Source organism: Nerophis lumbriciformis, linkage group LG13 (assembly GCF_033978685.3).
Source record: "Nerophis lumbriciformis linkage group LG13, RoL_Nlum_v2.1, whole genome shotgun sequence".
In the NCBI taxonomy this organism is placed as follows: Eukaryota; Metazoa; Chordata; class Actinopteri; order Syngnathiformes; family Syngnathidae; genus Nerophis; species Nerophis lumbriciformis.
The window spans coordinates 48,083,937-48,107,920 of NC_084560.2; the positions used below are offsets into that span (position 1 = coordinate 48,083,937).

Below are 23,984 nucleotides of genomic sequence, written 5' to 3' on the forward strand. Positions count from 1 at the left end.
TCAGAATCTTCCAAATGGAATAGTCGACTATTCTAGGACAACCCTAGTGCTTACATGAAATGTATTTGGCGACAAAGACAAAGACTCCCTTTGTTGTAAACCACAGTATTCTGTTGGCCAATGGAGTTTAGCTCCACCTTAGACAGGCTAACTATATTGTGCGCCAACAAAAAGGGTGCTAACAGCAGTGGGACCATAGATATATCAAAATACGACTGCTAAGTGATGTGCTTATGTGGCGGCTATTTTAGCGGAGGCTACTTTCCAATTTAAGGTAATGGAGAACCCTGGCACTTTGCCCCTATTAGGCCAGCTGTAGGCACACAGCTCAAACAGGGGTGTTGTATCTCGTTATATCATGTTATTTGGGCATATTTTGCAATGGAAACAGAGGGAAAAGGTTGCCATACTTTTTGTTTCCCCAAACTGTTCTACTTTCAACCAAACGGTTGATTGAAGTTCAATTTTCCGCAGTATAGTTTGTATCGGTAAACTCAACCAAGCTTTGGTTTTCGGCGCCATAACTTGGTTTCTATGATAGTGAATAACACAGGTTGGACAGATTGGCACCCATAATATTGGAGACAGCAAAAAAAAGCGTACCAAACTGAAACCATTGCCTGGTTACAATAATAGGAGTGGTGTCAGTAAGCCTGTTTAACTGTACCGTGGTTAACCTAATCCAAAATGGAAATGCGGCTAAAATGCCTTTGGGTGAAAAATGTGCCTACAAGAGACAGAGCTACTGTTTGGTTATGATAGCAGCCTAGTAAAATGTACCATACTGTGACCAGTACCTTAACGATATTAGTCAGACATTTTGGGATCCTTAACATCAACTGCCAAAAATGGCCAGACAGATGGATTGGAATAGAATGGTACAGGTGGATGGACAAGAACTATTCCCATGATATCAAACTGTTCCAGTAAGATCTTTCACTGTCAAACCAACACCGCTGCAGAGACATCCGTCATAACATTCTTGCGGTTCTGTGATTTCCAGGCGTCCAGGCGGACCCGTGCAAGTTCCAGGCGTGCAACGACTATGCCGAGTGTAAGGTGAACAAGTGGTCTGGGGAGGCGGAGTGTGTGTGTAACGCCGGCTACTTCAGCATAGACGGCCTGCCTTGTCAGAGCATCTGCGAGCTGCGCACCGACTTTTGCCTCAATGACGGCAAATGTGACATCATACCCGGCCAGGGAGCCATCTGCAGGTGGGTGGGGATTAAAGGAAAGTGTGTGTGTGTATAAAAGTGAGCTTATTCGGGATTTTGAGGCTTAAATCACAGAAGGCACGTCTGGGTTTTTGCATTGAAACGTGCAGGAGAACAGAGCACCTCCTGCTGTTTTTAAAGTGCTTTTACTGGACTGCACTCCCTCTTTCAGACATTGCATAGACAATAGATGAGTTGAGTCAGTCCAACTCTTCCATCTCTTACTGAGAAAGCATGACGATCATAGTATCTTTGAACTCAGGACGCAGACAATGACAATATTTATATCCGTACATGTAATAACTAATGGTATGCTTTTAACCTTTCACACAACACTTGGTTACATTTTAACAACAGAAAATGATTGGAGTCTTTTTTTCTCCAGAAAGCTTTGTTAGTACATTGTATTTAGAACAATGATTATTTGGCTATACTTAAGCACTTGAAAATGTATTGCAGTACTTTTATATTGGACATTTTAAAAAATTTTAACCACAATTATATGTTTATTTATTATGTTTACACTCCTTGAAGTACTGGAACATAGAAAATGTTCATCCTAAAAGTTATTATCGTATATTGCAATATTTAAAACAAAAAGTAGCACTTGAAGAAATGTAGTCAGTAAATTCATAATAATGACCATAAATGATTTAATTGACTATTTTTAATTACATTTACACTTATTGATTTCTTATTTATCCATCCATTTTCTACCACTCGGGGTTCAATTACATTTAAAATATTAGTAGTACGGTAGTAGTATTTAAGTTTGAAAAATATTTTTTTTACATTTGTAAAAATAACATTTAGAATAATACCAATACCAATAATGTAATTATTTACACAGATTGGTGTATGTGGAAATGCTAAATAATAACCCCCCAAAATAACTATCAGTGAGATTAGGAATGTTGATTCCACAAAATTATTGTAGTTCATAAAATGCTTGAAATATTTCCAAAGATATTCACTAATAATAATAATATAATATAAGTATATTTACAAATACATGTTTCATTTTGATCCTGAACATCATTTGTTGATTGGCTTGGAGAAGTTGTGTAGTTCTACTGCCTTGTATCTATAAAGGACTAAATAGATTGTACAAACCCCGTTTCCATATGAGTTGGGAAATTGTGTTAGATGTAAATATAAACGGAATACAATGATTTGCAAATCCTTTTCAAGCCATATTCAGTTGAATATGCTACAAAGACAACATATTTCATGTTCAAACTCATAAACTTTATTTATTTTTTGCAAATAATCATTAACTTAGAATTTCATGGCTGCAACACGTGCCAAAGTAGTTGGGAAAGGGCATGTTCACCACTGTGTTACATGGCCTTTCCTTTTAACAACACTCAGTAAACGTTTGGGAACTGAGGAAACTAATTGTTGAAGCTTTGAAAGTGGAATTCTTTCCCATTCTTGTTTTATGTAGAGCTTCAGTCGTTCAACAGTCCGGGGTCTCTGCTGTCGTATTTTACGCTTCATAATGCGCCACACATTTTCCATGGGAGACAGGTCTGGAGTGCAGGAGGGCCAGGAAAGTACCCGCACTTTTTTACGAAGCCACGCTGTTGTAACACGTGCTGAATGTGGCTTGGCATTCTCTTGCTGAAATAAGCAGGGGCGTCCATGAAAAAGACGGCGCTTAGATGGCAGCATATGTTGTTCCAAAACCTGTATGTACCTTTCAGCATTAATGGTGCCTTCACAGATGTGTAAGTTACCCATGCCTTGGGCACTAATGCACCCCCATACCATCACACATGCTGCCTTTTACACTTTGTGTCGATAACAGTCTGGATGGTTCACTTCCCCTTTAGTCCGGATGACACGATGTCGAATATTTCCAAAAACAATTTGAAATGTGGACTCGTCAGACCACAGAACACTTTTCCACTTTGCATGAGTCAATCTTAGATGATCTCGGGCCCAGAGAAGCCGGCGGCGTTTCTGGGTGTTGTTGATAAATGGCTTTCGCTTTGCATAGTAGAGCTTTAACTTGCACTTACAGATGTAGCGACCAACTGTATTTAGTGACAGTGGTTTTCTGAAGTGTTCCTGAGCCCATGTGGTGATATCCTTTAGAGATTGATGTCGCTTTTTGATACAGTGCCGTCTGAGGGATCAAAGGTCACGGTCATTCAATGTTGGTTTCGGGCCATGCCGCTTACGTGGAGTGATTTCTCCACATTCTCTGAACCTTTTGATGATATTATGGACCGTAGATGTTGAAATCCCTCAATTTCTTGCAATTGCACTTTGAGAAACGTTGTTCTTAAACTGTTTGACTATTTGCTCACACAGTTGTGGACAAAGGGGTGTACCTCGCCCCATCCTTTCTTGTGAAAGACTGAGCATTTTTTGGGAAGCTGTTTTTATACCCAATCATGGCACCCACCTGTTCCCAATTAGCCTGCACACCTGTGGGATGTTCCAAATAAGTGTTTGATGAGCATTCCTCAACTTTATCAGTATTTATTGCCACCTTTCCCAACTTCTTTGTCACGTGTTGCTGCCATCAAATTCTAAAGTTAATGATTATTAGTTGATCAGTTTGAACATCAAATATGTTGTCTTTGTAGCATATTCAACTGAATATGGCTTGAAAAGGATTTGCAAATCATTGTATTCCGTTTATATTTACATCTAACACAATTTGCCAACTCATATGGAAACGGGGTTTGTAATATTAACATCATATATTCAGAAATGACTTATATTTTTCTTTGTTGTTTTATGCGTCCGTGCACGTGGGTAACTTGCAAACATTTGGAACATGTATGAGTTGTTGTGTACGACATTTTAAGACATATAATTAGAAGCAGACACGCTGGAGGCCAAGACAACTTTCATTTCACATCAATGACGCATCAAGCCCTTTCTTAATTCCACAAATGGAAAAACAAAGGTCAAACTTTATGATGAAATACATTCTTAGTGCTTATGAAGCATTAGTTTGGATAGCATTCTTGGTTGCTTGCAAGCCTGATGAGCTAATGGATCAGTCTTTACAAAACCCAGAGCAGTGAAGTTGTCACGTTGTGTAAATGGTCAATAAAAAGTGAATACAACAAATCCTTTTCAACTTATATTCAATTGAATAGACTGCAAAGACAACATATTTCATGTTCACACTGAGAAACTTCTTTCTTTTTTTTTTTTTTAATTATCATTAACTTACAATTTAATGGCAGCAACACATTGCAAAAAAGTTGGCACAGAGGCATTTTTACCACTGTGTTACATGGCCTTTCCTTTTAACAACACTCAGTAAACAGGAGACACATTTTTGAAGCTTTTTAGGTGGAATTTTTTCTCATTCTTGCTTGATGTACAGCTTAAGTTGTTCAACAGTCCGGGGGTCGCTGTTGTGCTATTTTAGGCTCCATAATGCGCCACACATTTTCAATGGGAGACAGGTCTGGACTACAGGCAGGCCAGTCTAGTACTACAAAGCCATGCTGTCGTAACACGTGCAGAATGTGGCTCGGCAAGCAGGGGCATCCATGAAAAAGACGTTGCTTGGATGGCAACATATGTTGCTGTATGTACCTTTCAGCATTAATGGCGCCTTCACAGATGTGTAAGTTACCCATGTCTTGGCCACTAATACACCCCCATACCATCACACATGCTGCCTTTTACACTTTGCGCCTAGAACAATCCGGATGGTTCTTTTCCTCTTTGACGTCCACAGTTTCCAAAAACAAATTGAAATGTGGACTCGTCAGACCACAGAACACTTTTCCACTTTGTATCAGTCCATCTCAGATGAGCTCAGGCCCAGCGAAGCCAACGGCGTTTCTGGGTGTTGTTGATAAACGGTTTTCGCCTTGCATAGGAGAGTTTTAACTTGCACTTACAGATGTAGCGACCAACTGTAGTTACTGACAGTGGGTTTCTGAAGTGTTCCTGAGCTCATGTGGTGATATCCTTTACACACTAATGTCGGTTTTTGATGCAGTACAGCCTGAGGGATCCAAGGTCACAGGCATTCAATGTTGATTTTCAGCCTTGCCGCTTACGTGCAGTGATTTCTCCAGATTCTCTGAACCTTTTGATGATATTACGGAGCGTAGATGGTGAAATCCCTCAATTCCTTGCAACAGCTGGTTAAGAAATGTTGTTCTTAAACTGTTGGACAATTTGCTCAGGCATTTGTTGACAAAGTGGTGACCCTCGCCCCATCCTTGTTTGTGAATGACTGAGTCTTTCATGGAAGCTGCTTTTGTACCCAATCATGGCACCCACCTGTTCCCAATTAGCCTGTTCACCTGTGGGATGTTCCAAATAAGTGTTTGATGAGCATTCCTCAACTTTCTCAGTAATTTTTGCCACTTGTGCCAGCTTTTTTGAGACATGTCGCAGGCATCAAATTCCAAATGAGCTAATATTTGCAAAAAATAAAGTTTTCCAGTTTGAACATTAAATATTTTGTTTTCGCAGTCTACTCAATTGAAAAGGATTTGCAAATCATTGTATTCTCTTTTTATTTACGATTTACACAACGTGCCAACTTCACTGCTTTTGGGTTTCTTTCTTTATAATTGGCTTTAAAAAACACCAAGTTGGCTTGCAAAAAGTAGTTCAATACATTTGAATGACGATAAAGCAGACTAAGCCCAAATGCGAGCAGGGCTGAAGTTGTTTGGCAATTGTGGTCGTAGCTTTGACTGTGAAGAGAAATACTTTGATCTTCAGTTTTTTCCTGAGATCTTGTCGTCCTTTTGTAGGTGTCGCGTCGGAGAGAACTGGTGGTACCGAGGAGAGCATTGCGAGGAGTACGTATCGGAGCCTCTGGTGGTGGGCATAGCTGTGGCCTCTGTGGCCGGCTTCCTGCTGGTGGCGTCCGGTGTCATCTTCTTCCTCGCCAGGACGCTACGAGATCAATACGATAAGGACGAGTCTGAGGACCCCATACGGTGAGGCGGTGGAAATAATCACAGACCTTCGAAATAGCAAAACTTTGTTTTTAGTAAGGAAGCAGATCATTTCTGGATTACACGAACAGGCAATCTGGGCCGTGCTTGGGGACACTTGACACCAACAAGATGTGTTGTTCCTAGCATTGTTGGAGAGGTGTACTGTATGTATGGATAGCAACATAGAACAATCCAGCACTCCCTCTGCAGATTTGAAGTGTGCCAGACCGTGGTACCTGCCTTCAGTGACTGTGATTTAAATGCTCAAAGACATCACAATATTTTTGATAACCGCCTGGTTATACTGTTCATCTCACTTGTCCGCCATATGGAAAATCTGAATCTTCCACCCAATCTCACTCTCCTTCATTATGTTATTTTATAGCAGTCACGCAAAAGCGGGTCACATACTTAGCCGTCCATCCACAAGTGATGTGTCTGGATTTTGTCGCCTGTGGAGAAAACATGCTCATCTCAGCCGATGAACTGATCCCACACGTAATTGTCTTTCTGATCTTCTGCTTAAAGAGAATTATTCTGCATTACTAAAGAGGAATTAAAGGTATTACAGGTTATTAAGTTCACTTCTTGATTCCTGGACTATTTGTGCTTGTATACATAGGAGATACATGTTTCAAATATTTGTAAAAAATGCAAAATTGAACATTTTCTCTTATTGGTGAGCAATGAATACAAGGATGGAAACTGGAACCTCTTTTGTGGATGATATTGCAGGCTGCGATGCACTAATCTTTAACAAGACATCTTGAGAAAATAAACTAATTACGTGGTGAAAAGAAGACATGGTAACCACAGAAATGCTCAAGTGAAGTTGGAAGGTGAGCAGTTTCATCCATTTGCATGCTCCTTGTAGTCACAAAGCCATTCAAGTGAAAACTAAACCTAATCTTAGGTTTAGGGTTTCACACACAAGTTTTCAGCCAGGAATACAGACTAGGGTTGGCGTTTCAAAACAGAAATGGAGTTTCAAACTTGAGGTTAAGGCTATGTTTTTCTGTACCACAACAAAATGCTCCCCACTTGTTAGATTTAAACACATTGCTATGCTCGTCCTCCACTCCTTCTTCCTGTGAAAGGGGCACAAGGATGGTAATGGTTACAATTTGTATTTATTTACACAAAAGTTTGACATAACGTGGCTCAATATAACACGATATTTTAACGCGACCATGCCATGGAACCCAAAGTTTACCCGTTTACATTGCGGTGTGGTCACCAGTAGACTTGGGTCTGGGGGACTAGCTAACCAGCTAAATCTGTTATGCGTCTTAGCGGGCTCACCGTAGCTTGTTACCCGTAAACTGGGCTAGTTAGCTCAACACGGCTAACGCTTGCAAGCGTGTCCACGGCATCTAAAGTTATGAAAGTACTCTGCTCTAACTGGCAGGAACAACCTCTCCATGAGAAGGGTGCAAGACCACCAAGAGGGCATACTCACCATTTGTCCTGTCTTTGGAGCGGGGATCTTCAGACCGAGGCTAGCTTAGTTCTGCGAGCTTCGGAGCTAGCTATTGGAAGTAAAGCGGTGAAACAAAGACGGCAAGTGCTTTGTAAATTCAATAAGACTACAAATGTGTTGGAGAAGGGCTATAAAATATTAAGATACACACAAAATAGAAAGATAGCAATTATCCTTTGAAAAAAGTGTTTGCTGCTGTTGGTTTAGCTGTGTTCCTTCACCAACAGCAGCAAAACATTTTTTTTTCTTTGTCGGAAAAAAACAAGAATTTCTATATAACACGATCTTGGGAATAACGCGATCGCTATGGACCCCAATGACCATGTAATCTCCAACTTTGGAGCGTTTAGACTGGCAAAAAATCAGACCTGTGTCACTTGAGGGCAAAAAAAATCCGATTTGTTTGGGCTCATGATACAGGGAGGTAAATGATGCAAACACGTTTGTTACTGGATACGTTCTAATACACTTTTGCCTTGGATACTTTGTATCTATGATGCAACTATCATTATTTGATACTGGTTACAACGGGAAAAGCCGAAAGTGGATACAACATATACATTTGTTAAGCTAAAGTAGGCTTACCATGTTTACTTTTTGTGAATTTCTGCACTAAAATAGAAAGAAAGAAAAGACTGCTTAACAAAGAACATTTAAATCAGGGGTCCCCAAACTTTTTGACTCGGGGGCCGCATTGGGTTAAAAAAATTTGGCCGGGGGCCGGGCTATATATATATATATACAGTATATACACATATATATATATATATATTCCTCGCACACTAATTGACTGAAAGAGCGCGGACTTACTGCGCACTCGCTCTAAACTGCAGCGCGAGCGCAATGATGTCATGTTATCGATGGGAAAATGCAATTTTAGACAATATGATTTGCCTGAGCGGCTAGGAGACACTGAGAGTAACAAGCGGTAGAAAATGGATTAGAAAGGACAGATTTAAAAAAATATATACAGTGTATATATTTACAGTGCGACCTATAACCCGGTGCACCTAATGTACCCATTCATTTATATGTATATATATATATTTTTTATCTTGGGACTTCCCGCGGTCCGGATTTTTGACGCTGACAGGACCCCTGATTTCGATATTAACTGGTTGTCCAATTTTGTAAAAGTACACATGCTGCAGGACTGCTTATATCGGAGACTGTAGATGCAAGCTGATACTTGTTTTGAGGATATCAGGCCAATATCAACATTGGATCAACATTTATTCTCCAAAGGCGGGCGGAGAGCATTCCATCGCTGGAGCGGGCGACCAAGTACAACCCCATGTACGAGAGCGAGGCCACCACGGGCTACAGCCACTATTACCGCCGCTACCCTGAGGCTGCCATCTACAGCAGCGCCAGCGCCGAGGCCTCCACCGACTTCAGCAGCGAGGAGATCCGACACATCTACGAGAACAGCGAACTGACCAAGGAGGTGAGTTGGTGGTGCGCCACTTACGACGGTGTTCAGTGGATAGTTTATCTCCAGGTGATGTCATGCTTCTTCCTGACAGGAAATCCAAGACAGGATACGCATCATCGAGCTTTACGCCAAGGACCGCCAGTTTGCAGATTTTGTGCGGCAGCATCAAGCGTAAGCAGATGTTTGTCACGTGTCCACCAGAGACTCTATGGCCTTGTTGACACTTAATGCTCATCAACGACTTTTTAGTATGTCAAAAGTAAGTAACTTGTGCGGACAAATGTTTGTGTGCAGAGTCCTGGACACAAGAAGAGAAAGTTCTTCTGCACAGACATGAAACAAGAAGGTATATTTTTTGTTAATAATTCCATTGAAACCTGTGTCAAAGTCATGAGATACTGAAAACATGTCACGCAAACATAATATAACAATGACCTATTAACAAGTCTTCACCATTGGGTAAATTCCGTATAAAGTGTATTTAACATTTGTAACATTTCTTATATTTTTACCCAAAAAAGATCCAGCATCATTTTTGTGTGTTTCAGATCAAAATAATGCTTTTCATAGTTGCATGGCCAAATATCAGAATCAGCTTTATTGTCATTACGCAAGGTAACGAGATTGAGGCCATTCCATACAGTGCGATGTGTGCATGCTAGAAAAACAATGTGCAAATATATCAAAAATGTACAAGTGCAATGAATATGGTGTGAAATGAATATATACATGAAAAACGTCTATAATCTCTATTTAGCTGCAATTCTTTGAGTTTATGAAGGGCAAACATGAAGGTTTTTTATTTTTATTTTCTTTACAGCTGAATGCTTGAAATGAGGAATACAAACTCGCCCAAAATGATTCAACAGTTTCGATTAGCAAAGATAATAATAAAAACAAATGTCGTAAAAGTGAATACTTTTCCAATTAGTATATATTTTCAGTACCAGGGGTGGGAACTGAAAAAAAGTCATTTATCAACCTATATTACCGCGTTATATAACACCAATTATATTGCGATAATTGCAGTGAACATTTGTTTTTAGTCTATTTCTTTTGTCAGAGTTTTCGAAAAATATCACCTTATTAAGCAAAACACCGTCGCGGCAGCTAGTTCTCTTTAAGATGAACTTTCATTAAAAAAAAAAGAAGTTATTACTGTATGTTTAATATTTTTAAGATATGAAATATTGTAATAAAACACTTTTTTCACTCTAACTCTTCTACTTCTGCCATTTGTCAAAACTACTGCAAACATCTTCAATGATCTTTAGACAAATTGTCAATGAAGTGCAGACATTTGCTTGATGCTTTTCAACCTATCTTGCTCATGTGCTTGTTAAACCCATAACGGTGCATGGTGATTTGGCTACTTACCCTAAAGTTAGAGCAGGTGATTTGTGGAGCCTATTGAGCGGTGTGAGAAATTACAAGTCAATCTGACTTAGAGGCGAACATTGGCGTTTAATAACTGCGCCAGTGACTGGCTGAAATAAGCAATCCCAGTCTAATCCATAAATGATCTAGCCAACCACGGAAGGCACCACACAATATAAAGCAATCAGAAGCAACATAAGGCGGGTCTTGGCATCTGTATCTTTCACACACACCTCAGCGCACTGTTGTCAAACTTGACGACTTGATGGCTAAAGCTCAAGTCTTTCCAACTCCTCTTAGTGACCCTTCCATTCCTCAAAAACGACGAGCGACAAATCTAGCCACATTTTTTGGATGTTTTAAAGACATGAAAGCGTGCATCAATGTACGAGTGGACGGTGCTTCACCCTGTTTGCTGCTCTTGGACAGCCTGTACTGAAAGCCCATTTCCTTGTAAACAATCACGTTTAGTTCCAGTCCAATCAGAGAGGAGACACGCCCACTCTGTGTAAAACTTTACAGAGTGAGATGTAAATAGAATTATTTCGTCGCTGTCAATCAAAATAAACCCATCGTTCATGTTATGGCCAGTCAGTAGACAGAAGAGAAAAACATTTTAGAAATGAATTGAAAATGGTTTTCTCTGCATTTGTGTTCTCAATTTGTATCTTTTCTACATCTTTTTCCTCAATCTTTGTGTTGCCAACTCCCCAGTATTTAAGGTTTGCAGTAGGAGTCAGTCCTCATGTAGAAAGCCACCTTAAAACTGGACAAATCGCTGTTAAAAAGGGACAATTGTTTTGGAACGCTTCATGCCACCAAAGTCTCACTCCTGTCATTTTCTGAAAATTGTTATACGAGCCACAACCCACAGGGGGCGCCACTGTGCAACACAATCACCAAATCAGGACAGCGCAAACAACACAATACAAGGATTTGGATTTGGATACTTATCCATAGCTGCTCATTAGGACCGGAAAGATCCATAAAAAGCAAGCCTGACTGATCAAATGTAGAAGTCATCCATCTTCCAGCACCACCTTGTTTGTTTGTACAAGTCAAAGTGGTGGAGTGGCAATGAAGCCAGGCAGGCCACCACAGTAACACAACTCCACTCAAGTCCTGTTGTTCCACAGTCAACCAGCTGTAACACAACTCCACTCAAGTCGTGTTGTTCCACAGTCAACCAGCTGTAACACAACTCCACTCAAGTCGTGTTGTTCCACAGTCAACCAGCTGTAACACAACTCCACTCAAGTTGTGTTGTTCCACAGTCAACCAGCTGTAACACAACTCCACTCAAGTTGTGTTGTTCCACAGTCAACCAGCTGTAACACAACTCCACTCAAGTCGTGTTGTTCCACAGTCAACCAGCTGTAACACAACTCCACTCAAGTCGTGTTGTTCCACAGTCAACCAGCTGTAACACAACTCCACTCAAGTCGTGTTGTTCCACAGTCAACCAGCTGTAACACAACTCCACTCAAGTTGTGTTGTTCCACAGTCAACCAGCTGTAACACAACTCCACTCAAGTCGTGTTGTTCCACAGTCAACCAGCTGTAACACAACTCCACTCAAGTCGTGTTGTTCCACAGTCAACCAGCTGTAACACAACTCCACTCAAGTCGTGTTGTTCCACAGTCAACCAGCTGTAACACAACTCCACTCAAGTCGTGTTGTTCCACAGTCAACCAGCTGTAACACAACTCCACTCAAGTCGTGTTGTTCCACAGTCAACCAGCTGTAACACAACTCCACTCAAGTCGTGTTGTTCCACAGTCAACCAGCTGTAACACAACTCCACTCAAGTCGTGTTGTTCCACAGTCAACCAGCTGTAACACAACTCCACTCAAGTCGTGTTGTTCCACAGTCAACCAGCTGTAACACAACTCCACTCAAGTCGTGTTGTTCCACAGTCAACCAGCTGTAACACAACTCCACTCAAGTCGTGTTGTTCCACAGTCAACCAGCTGTAACACAACTCCACTCAAGTCGTGTTGTTCCACAGTCAACCAGCTGTAACACAACTCCACTCAAGTCGTGTTGTTCCACAGTCAACCAGCTGTAACACAACTCCACTCAAGTCGTGTTGTTCCACAGTCAACCAGCTGTAACACAACTCCACTCAAGTCGTGTTGTTCCACAGTCAACCAGCTGTAACACAACTCCACTCAAGTCGTGTTGTTCCACAGTCAACCAGCTGTAACACAACTCCACTCAAGTCGTGTTGTTCCACAGTCAACCAGCTGTAACACAACTCCACTCAAGTTGTGTTGTTCCACAGTCAACCAGCTGTAACACAACTCCACTCAAGTCGTGTTGTTCCACAGTCAACCAGCTGTAACACAACTCCACTCAAGTTGTGTTGTTCCACAGTCAACCAGCTGTAACACAACTCCACTCAAGTTGTGTTGTTCCACAGTCAACCAGCTGTAACACAACTCCACTCAAGTCGTGTTGTTCCACAGTCAACCAGCTGTAACACAACTCCACTCAAGTCGTGTTGTTCCACAGTCAACCAGCTGTAACACAACTCCACTCAAGTCGTGTTGTTCCACAGTCAACCAGCTGTAACACAACTCCACTCAAGTCGTGTTGTTCCACAGTCAACCAGCTGTAACACAACTCCACTCAAGTTGTGTTGTTCCACAGTCAACCAGCTGTAACACAACTCCACTCAAGTCGTGTTGTTCCACAGTCAACCAGCTGTAACACAACTCCACTCAAGTCGTGTTGTTCCACAGTCAACCAGCTGTAACACAACTCCACTCAAGTCGTGTTGTTCCACAGTCAACCAGCTGTAACACAACTCCACTCAAGTCGTGTTGTTCCACAGTCAACCAGCTGTAACACAACTCCACTCAAGTCGTGTTGTTCCACAGTCAACCAGCTGTAACACAACTCCACTCAAGTCGTGTTGTTCCACAGTCAACCAGCTGTAACACAACTCCACTCAAGTCGTGTTGTTCCACAGTCAACCAGCTGTAACACAACTCCACTCAAGTCGTGTTGTTCCACAGTCAACCAGCTGTAACACAACTCCACTCAAGTCGTGTTGTTCCACAGTCAACCAGCTGTAACACAACTCCACTCAAGTCGTGTTGTTCCACAGTCAACCAGCTGTAACACAACTCCACTCAAGTCGTGTTGTTCCACAGTCAACCAGCTGTAACACAACTCCACTCAAGTCGTGTTGTTCCACAGTCAACCAGCTGTAACACAACTCCACTCAACTTGTGTTGTTCCACAGTCAACCAGCTGTAACACAACTCCACTCAAGTCGTGTTGTTCCACAGTCAACCAGCTGTAACACAACTCCACTCAAGTCGTGTTGTTCCACAGTCAACCAGCTGTAACACAACTCCACTCAAGTTGTGTTGTTCCACAGTCAACCAGCTGTAACACAACTCCACTCAAGTTGTGTTGTTCCACAGTCAACCAGCTGTAACACAACTCCACTCAAGTTGTGTTGTTCCACAGTCAACCAGCTGTAACACAACTCCACTCAAGTTGTGTTGTTCCACAGTCAACCAGCTGTAACACAACTCCACTCAAGTTGTGTTGTTCCACAGTCAACCAGCTGTAACACAACTCCACTCAAGTCGTGTTGTTCCACAGTCAACCAGCTGTAACACAACTCCACTCAAGTTGTGTTGTTCCACAGTCAACCAGCTGTAACACAACTCCACTCAAGTTGTGTTGTTCCACAGTCAACCAGCTGTAACACAACTCCACTCAAGTTGTGTTGTTCCACAGTCAACCAGCTGTAACACAACTCCACTCAAGTTGTGTTGTTCCACAGTCAACCAGCTGTAACACAACTCCACTCAAGTCGTGTTGTTCCACAGTCAACCAGCTGTAACACAACTCCACTCAAGTCGTGTTGTTCCACAGTCAACCAGCTGTAACACAACTCCACTCAAGTTGTGTTGTTCCACAGTCAACCAGCTGTAACACAACTCCACTCAAGTTGTGTTGTTCCACAGTCAACCAGCTGTAACACAACTCCACTCAAGTCGTGTTGTTCCACAGTCAACCAGCTGTAACACAACTCCACTCAAGTTGTGTTGTTCCACAGTCAACCAGCTGTAACACAACTCCACTCAAGTTGTGTTGTTCTTACTGGCTGGGATGTTGACAAACTTGCTGGCTTCACATTTCCAGAAGCATTGAAATGCTTTAGAAAAAGGGAATAGTTGCAATTGCACAACTAGATTGGACGTCCTTCCAGGCAGAACAATTCTAGGCAGTCAAACGCTTCCATTGCACTTTCAAACAGTTTAGCTTTTCAAACTGAAGTTAGTTTTTCATTTGGGGATGTTGTCATCATCCATCACATGTTGGCTCCATTTATTCATGGTGAGTGGGATTGACAGTTGAACAATATCAACACAATATTTAAACTAGTTTCTTACTTTGTTGGTAATAAAACTACCATCTATCCATCCATTTTCTACCGCTTGTCCCTCTCAGGGGCGTAGGGGTGCTGGTGCCTATCCCAGCTGCATTGGGGCGGAAGGCGGGTACTACTATTTATTTTTGCTCTCATTTCCTGTACACAGGAGGTTGTGTACAGGAAATGAGCCCTGAATTAGACAACACAATTTGAAAAAACAACAAATATATTGGATGACATATTGTTACTGCCCTTTGTTTCCATGGATTGATCCGTCCTGACTGTTACACATGATCCTCTCTCCCCACTCTTATTCATCTACGTGTTCATTTCTTGTTAATAATTGCTGAAATATGTTTTCATCTACACTTCTTAAACTTTACTAAGCACTTGTTTCTTGCGTCTTTTTAAAGCTAGCTTATTGGCTAGCTTAGCAGGTGCAGACCTGGCTTGCTCTCGTGTAAATAAATAAATGATAAATGGGTTGTACTTGTATAGCGCTTTTCTACCTTCAAGGTACTCAAAGCGCTTTGACACTACTTCCACATTTACCCATTCACACACACATTCACACACTGATGGAGGGAGCTGCCATGCAAGGCGCTAACCAGCACCCATCAGGAGCAAGGGTGAAGTGTCTTGCTCAGGACACAACGGACATGACGAGGTTGGTACTAGGTGGGGATTGAACCAGGGACCCTCGGGTCGCGCACGGCCACTCTTCCACTGCGCCACGCCGTGTAACATGTCCTCCAATGAAAATAGTAAGAAATGCCGTTTATTTGCCACATTGGAGGTGATTATTATTAGTTTCAGGGAGCGTCTCCACACTGAGTATAGAGACAACTGCCAGCCTCTCTTTAGTACAAATAAAGTGGGGACTTTGTTCATTCATCAGCAATGGCAAACACATACTTTTTCACAAAAATGGTCCAATACTGATCTGCAATACGAATCATAGTTTGAAAGTTAGGGGATTGAAGTGGAAAGAGAGAATTGGACTTTTCCCCCACATATTCGTGCCTCTGACCCATTACAATCATTCAAAAAACAGTTCAAAAGTAACCTCTTCAAACAAACTTTGAATCTCCATTAACCTGAACTTTTAAATGTTCTTTATGAGTCTTGATAAAAGCAATATAAAAAGGTATTAAATGATGTATGTTTTCTCTCCTTTACAGGACAACATCAGGATTCCAAAAGACTGCACTAAGAATCACTGACTTATCTTTTTTTCCTACGGTCTTCATCCTGTCTTCATGTGAGCATCTTTCTTTCTTCCTTCCTTCCTCGGTGCCTTCTGCTGGACATGTCTCTCTGTGGAAAAATGCAGTTTTAAGTCCATTCCTGATGAAAAGTATTGCTTGTGTACTGTAGTACAGCCACATAGGACGGTGCTATGTTTTATTGACCTTTTCAATGTAGTAATATATCATAAAAGTCACATTTGACTTCACATCAAATGTTTGTGTGACGCTTGTTGACACACTAGAGAGCACTAGAAGCAGCAGACGAGGAGAAGCCGTTTCAGCATCCATAACACATTGCCTACTCAGTGGCCTAGTGGTTAGAGTGTCCGCCCTCAGATGGGTAGGTTGTGAGTTCAAACCCCGGCCGAGTCATACCAAAGACTATAAAAATGGGAGCCATTACCTCCCTGCTTGGCACTCAGCATCAAGGGTTGCAATTGGGGGTTAAATCACCAAAATGATTCCCGGGCGCGGCCACCGCTGCTGCCCACTGCTCCCCTCACCTCCCAGGGGGTGATCAAAGGGTGATGGGTCAAATACAGAGAATAATCTCGCCACACCAATCATTGGTACTTTAACTTTTAAAGATGCACAAATGGACATAAACATTTGAAGGCTAGCAGTACCGTTTGGCTCAGACGCCATGTGTGTGTCTTCTTACATTCCACCATTTGGACACGTTCTGCTCCATCATTGTTGAGCAGTAAATGGTAGCTGTCCTACCTCGTTATGTGCAATCTTTACAGGGCTTCTGCAGTTCTAATACAGTGGAACCTCTACCATCCAGTGACACTCATTGAGCTTTTTCACACATTTCTTGCTAACAAAATCAGCCTCAAAATGCCAAGTAAAATGATAATGACAGTTTGATCTTGGAACATATTTCTATGTCCATTATTTCATATGCCAAGGTTGTCACTAAATACAAAGAAATCATCAAATGTTAGACCTTAGAAGTTCCACTGTACATTTAATATGTTTATGAAATTACAGCCATGTCATGTAAATATGATGGAATATTAGGATGCATATCACTGATGTTCCATTTAATAACCATATACATTTTTTATACTCTCTCACCAACTGTGCAGCTGTTTCAATTCCTTGTCATGTGTCCGCAATGAAAAACATTTGTACAAGAGCCAACTTACAATGTGACTCTTTGGCTTTATCCATGCTGCAGGCGATTAGCGCCTCAATCCCTCAAGAAGATTAGCCTCACAGGTGCGGCCGTGACATCGACGCTAATCAGCCTACGTCGCATGCATGCACACGTGTGACGCAGGACCCTGTTTACTGCTTGACACAATAGAGCCTCTGCTGGTAGAAAACAAGTAGAGTTGAGACAACACTCACACACACACATGTGTATATATATATATATATATCCATCCATCCATCCATTTTCTACCGCTTATTCCCTTTTGGGGTCGCTGGAGCCTATCTCAGCTACAATCGGGCGGAAGGCAGGGTACACCCTGGACAAGTCGCCACCTCATCGCAGGGCCAACACAGATAGACAGACAACATTCACACACTAGGGACCATTTAGTGTTGCCAATCAACCTATCCCCAGGTGCATGTCTTTGGAGGTGGGAGGGGCCTATCCCCAGGTGCATGTCTTTGGAGGTGGGAGGGGCCTATCCCCAGGTGCATGTCTTTGGAGGTGGGAGGGGCCTATCCCCAGGTGCATGTCTTTGGAGGTGGGAGGAAGCCGTAGTTGAACCCACGCAGTCATGGGGAGAACATGCAAACTCCACACAGAAAGATTCCAAGCCCGGGATTGAATTGAGGACTACTCAGGACCTTCGTATTGTGAGGCATATTCACTAACCCCTCTTCCACCGTGCTGCCCTCTTGTAAAACCTCCCCCACCAAATCTGCCCGCTTACCCCTGACCTTTTTAAAACAAATACATGAAATGATTATTATATTTTTCTTCATAAAGAAATACAATCATGTGTGCTTACGGACTGTATCCCTGCACACTGTATTGATATATAGTGTATATATTTTGTTTTTTATGTTGATGTAATAATTTAAAAAATAAATAAATTTAAAAAAAACAACAATTTCTTGTGTGGCCCGGAACCAATCGGTCCGTGGCCCGGTGGTTGGGCACCACTGCTGTATAGCACACACTGCAACTGATCCAGCTGGTCCCAGTCGTCAGAGGGATGAGAGCACGGAACGTGGAACCGCTGTGTCATCCTCGGCAGTAAATCATCAGTGGGCGCTGGAGTGTGTCTGCTCGGCTCCACAAGGGGGAAGTGGGCGTGGAAAGGTTACGTAAGTCCGCTCTGGCCGACATCCACAGTCCACGCTCTGACTGCTTGCCCACTGACCAACTCCTGCCACTTCTTATCTTATTGTCCGGGCCGCTAAAAGGCTGAGCTCCAGTTTTCCCTGGTCTCTAACAAGCTGTGATGCTGTTACACTGCAGGGTTAGGAACAGCTTGGATCATTCCTTCAAATGTTCCACTTCCATTCACACATTTAAAAAACACTTTAAGACCAAAGTCTTGAAAAAATATATCACTCTTGATCAACACTGTAGTTAATACTATGATCAATGTTCTTTACAAACTAAGTGTGAGATATAAATAATAAAGGAAGTGTTTGTATATAGTATATAATTGGTGCAAAGGTGTACAAGGATATTTCACATGCCTTTACTGTGTATATCATTGAACTGTGTTTATGTTGTGTATAATGTGTATTTATAATATGTTGTACAAAGGACATTTCATCATTTTCGGAAGTTCATCTTGTACTTGACATTGTTTATAGGGTTAGGCAAAATAAGTGTTCAACTTCAGCCTAAACACTTTCGCTCTGCAACATTTTCTTTTTCAATCCATGAATGTACAACTGTTTGTTTATTTTGTTGACCATTGACCGAAGAACAATAATAAACTAATGATGATGAAGATGTATCTGTGCAAGTGAACAATTGGATCCACAAGGGACAACAACCCTTTCCACAGACTACACACACACATCAGAAACATAAATGCTAGAAGCCTACAACAATATATGTGAAGAAGACTTTAGGATTACAAGTGAAGATGCGAGGTGAAATAAGTACAAATGCAGCAATAAAAACAAGCAACTCCACTCACGATGGCTCTAAAGTTCAGTGATGTGTTGCTAACTTCAGCATTTTTCTTCTTTGTTGGTGTTTTGCAGTAGTTAACATCCATGATGTAACAATGCTGCTAATCTACCAGAGTCCACACTGTGTTAACCATTTTATTCATTCATACTTTTAATTGGATAATAACATCAATAAAATGCAATGGAAAAAATGTGTGGGAAAAAAACAATGAAAATAATAAGATGTCCTCTCTTCAAAGATGAGAAAATAGAATAAGATAGTAGCTACATATATAATATTCGGTAAATGCTCACAACTTAAAAAGTAACTACAGGACAACATACAAGACTAGAAGATGAGAAGCACTACATACAACATCAAATATACATTCATATGAAACATGCTGTGTTTTTAAACTACATTTAGCACAATCAAGTGTTTTTAAATCCCTGCAGCTTCCATGACTGTTACACACTTGTGTTTACTCAAATGCTTCTTAAACCTGAACATCTTATCACACACAGTGCAACTCAACGGTTTCTCTCCAGTGTGTGTTCTCATGTGTGTGGTCATGCGTTCCTTTCTGGAGAAACTCTTCTTACAAAAAGGGCAAGTAAAAGGTTTCTCACCTGTGTGTGTTCTCATGTGCAATATCATTTCCTTCTTAGTGTTGAATCTTTTAACACAAGCTCCATCCATCCATCCATCTTCTTCCGCTTATCCGAGGTCGGGTCGCAGGGGCAGCAGCCTAAGCAGGGAAGCCCAGACTTCCCTCTCCCCAGCCACTTCGTCCAGCTCCTCCCGGGGGATCCCGAGGCGTTCCCAGGCCAGCCGGGAGACATAGTCTGCCCAACGTGTCCTGGGTCTTCCTCGTGGCCTCCTACCGGTCGGACATGCCCTAAACACCTCCTTAGGGAGGCGCTCGGGTGGCATCCTGACCAGATGCCCGAACCACCTCATCTGGCTCCTCTCCATGTGGAGGAGCAGCGGCTTTACTTTAAGCTCCCCCCGGATGACAGAGCTTCTCACCCTATCTCTAAGGGAGAGCCCCGCCACCCGGCGGAGGAAACTCATTTCGGCCGCTTGTACCCGTGATCTTGTCCTTTCGGTCATAACCCAAAGCTCATGACCATAGGTGAGGATGGGAACGTAGATCGACCGGTAAATTGAGAGCTTTGCCTTCCGGCTCAGCTCCTTCTTCACCACAACGGATCGATACAGCGTCCGCATTACTGAAGACGCCGCACCGATCCGCCTGTCGATCTCACGATCCACTCTTCCCTCACTCGTGAACAAGACTCCGAGGTACTTGAACTCCTCCACTTGGGGCAAGATCTCCTCCCCAACCCGGAGATGGCACTCCACCCTTTTCCGGGCGAGAACCATGGACTCGGACTTGGAGGTGCTGATTCTCATACCAGTCGCTTCACACTCAGCTGCGAACCGATCCAGTGAGAGCTGAAGATCCTGGCCAGATGAAGCCATCAGGACCACATCATCTGCAAAAAGCAGAGACCTAATCCTGCAGCCACCAAACCGGATCCCCTCAACGCCTTGACTGCGCCTAGAAATTCTGTCCATAAAAGTTATGAACAGACTCGGTGACAAAGGGCAGCCTTGGCGGAGTCCAACCCTCACCGGAAACGTGTCCGACTTACTGCCGGCAATGCGAACCAAGCTCTGACACTGATCATACAGGGAGCGGACCGCCACAATCAGACAGTCCGAAACCCCATACTCTCTGAGCACTCCCCACAGGACTTCCCGAGGGACACGGTCGAATGCCTTCTCCAAGTCCACAAAGCACATGTAGACTGATTGGGCAAACTCCCATGCACCCTCAAGGACCCTGCCGAGAGTATAGAGCTGGTCCACAGTTCCACGACCAGGACGAAAACCACACTGTTCCTCCTGAATCCGAGGTTCGACTATCCGGCGTAGCCTCCTCTCCAGTACACCTGAATAGACCTTACCGGGAAGGCTGAGGAGTGTGATCCCACGATAGTTAGAACACACCCTCCGGTTCCCCTTTTTAAAGAGAGGAACCACCACCCCGGTCTGCCAATCCAGAGGTACTGCCCCCGATGTCCACGCGATGCTGCAGAGTCTTGTCAACCAAGACAGCCCTACAGCATCCAGAGCCTTAAGGAACTCCGGGCGGATCTCATCCACCCCCGGGGCCTTGCCACCGAGGAGCTTTTTAACTACCTCAGCAACCTCAGCCCCAGAAATAGGAGAGCCCACCACAGATTCCCCAGGCACTGCTTCCTCATAGGAAGACGTGTTGGTGGGATTGAGGAGGTCTTCGAAGTATTCCCTCCACCGATCCACAACTTCCGCAGTCGAGGTCAGCAGAACACCATCCGCACCATACACGGTGTTGGTAGTGCACTGCTTCCCCTTCCTGAGGCGGCGGATGGTGGTCCAGAATCGCTTCGAAGCCATCCGGAAGTCGTTTTCCATGGCTTCCCCGAACTCCTCCCATGTCCGAGTTTTTGCCTCCGCGACCGCTGAAGCCGCACACCGCTTGGCCTGTCGGTACCTGTCCGCTGCCTCAGGAGTCCCATGAGCCAAAAGAACCCGATAGGACTCCTTCTTCAGCTTGACGGCATCCCTCACCGCCGGTGTCCACCAACGGGTTCTAGGATTACCGCCACGACAGGCACCAACTACCTTGCGGCCACAGCTCCAATCAGCCGCCTCGACAATAGAGGTGCGGAACATGGTCCACTCGGACTCAATGTCCAGCACCTCCCTCGTGACATGTTCAAAGTTCTTCCGGAGGTGGGAATTGAAACTCTCTCTGACAGGAGACTCTGCCAGACGTTCCCAGCAAACCCTCACAATGCGTTTGGGCCTGCCAGGTCTGTCCGGCATCCTCCCCCACCATCGCAGCCAACTCACCACCAGGTGGTGATCGGTAGAAAGCTCCGCCCCTCTCTTCACCCGAGTGTCCAAAACATGAGGCCGCAAATCCGATGACACAACTACAAAGTCGATCATGGAACTGCGGCCTAGGGTGTCCTGGTGCCAAGTGCACATATGGACACCCTTATGCTTGAACATGGTGTTCGTTATGGACAATCCGTGACGGGCACAAAAGTCCAATAACAAAACACCACTTGGGTTCAGATCCGGGCGGCCATTCTTCCCAATCACGCCTCTCCAGGTTTCACTGTCGTTGCCAATATGAGCGTTGAAGTCCCCCACTAGAACGAGGGAATCACCCGGGGGAGCACTCTCAAGTACTCCCTCGAGTGAATCCAAAAAGGGTGGGTACTCTGAGCTGCCCGAAGGCGGAGGGAAGCTACCCTCTCGTCCACCAGGTTGAACTCCAACATGCAGGCTCTGAGCCGGGGGGCAACAAGAATTGCCACCCCAGCCCGTCGCCTCTCACTGCTGGCAACGCCAGAGTGGAAGAGAGTCCAGCCCCTCTCGAGAGAACTGGTTCCAGAGCCCTTGCTGTGCGTCGAGGTGAGTCCGACTATATCCAACCGGAACTTCTCTACCTCGCGCACTAGCTCAGGCTCCTTCCCTCCCAGCGAGGTGACGTTCCACGTCCCAAGAGCTAGCTTCTGTAGCCGAGGATCGGACCGCCAAGTGCCCTGCCTTCGGCTACCGCCCAGCTCACATTGCACCCGACCTCTATGGCCCCTGCTATGGGTGGTGAGCCCATTGGAGGGGGGACCCACGTTGCCTCTTCGGGCTGTGCCCGGCCGGGCCCCATGGGGACAGGCCCGGCCACCAGGCGCTCGCCATCGTGCCCCAACTCCGGGCCTGGCTCCGGAGGGGGGCCCCGGTGACCCGCGTCCGGGCGAGGGAAATCTGAGTCTCGGTTCTTGCATTTCCATAGAAGTCTTCGAGCTGCTCTTTGTCTGATCCCTCACCTAGGACCTGTTTGTCTTGGGAGACCCTACCAGGGGGCATGGAAGCCCCCGGACAACATAGCTCCTAGGATCATTGGGACACGCAAACTCCTCTACCACGTTAAAGTGGCAGCTCAGAGAGGAGTATATATATATATATGTGTGTGTGTGTGTATATATGTATGTGTGTGTGTATATATATATATATATATATATGTATATGTGTATATATATATATATATATATATATATACACATATACAGTATATATATATATATATATATATATATATATATATATATATATATATATATAAATAAATAAATAAATGGGTTGTCTTGTATAGCGCTTTTCTACCTTCAAGGTACTCAAAGCGCTTTGACACTACTTCCACATTTACCCATTCACACACACATTCACACACTGATGGAGGGAGCTGCCATGCAAGGCGCTAACCAGCACCCATTAGGAGCAAGGGTGAAGTGTCTTGCTCAGGACACAACGGACATGACGAGGTTGGTACTAGGTGGGGATTGAACCAGGGACCCTCGGGTCGCGCACGGCCATTCTTCCACTGCGCCACGCCGTCCCTATATATATATATACATATACAGTATATATACATATATATGTATGTATATATATATATATATATATATATGTGTGTGTGTATATATATGTGTGTGTGTATATACTGTATATATATACACACTATATATATATATATATATATATATATATATATATATATATGTATATATATGTGTGTGTGTGTAAATATATATATATGTATGTATGTACAGTATGTATATATATATATATATATATATATATATATATATATATGTGTGTGTGTGTATATATGTATATATATATATATATATATATATATATAAGTGTGTGTGTGTGTGTATATATCCATCCATCCA

At 43.3% G+C, this 23,984-nt stretch overlaps 1 protein-coding gene across 1 annotated transcript in view; it reads left to right on the forward strand.

Annotated features, from left to right (window-relative positions):
- LOC133613270 (interphotoreceptor matrix proteoglycan 2-like) overlaps positions 1-16,290 on the forward strand; it is a 45,696-nt gene extending 29,406 nt beyond the window's left edge. Inside the window, exons 17-22 of the mRNA XM_061970666.2 lie at positions 1,004-1,214; positions 5,963-6,151; positions 8,877-9,078; positions 9,158-9,237; positions 9,361-9,412; positions 16,023-16,290. Of these exons, the coding sequence (XP_061826650.2) occupies positions 1,004-1,214; positions 5,963-6,151; positions 8,877-9,078; positions 9,158-9,237; positions 9,361-9,403 (725 nt within the window). The 3' untranslated portion in view covers positions 9,404-9,412; positions 16,023-16,290. The remainder of the gene's footprint in view (positions 1-1,003; positions 1,215-5,962; positions 6,152-8,876; positions 9,079-9,157; positions 9,238-9,360; positions 9,413-16,022) is intronic.
- Positions 16,291-23,984: the final 7,694 nt, after the last annotated feature.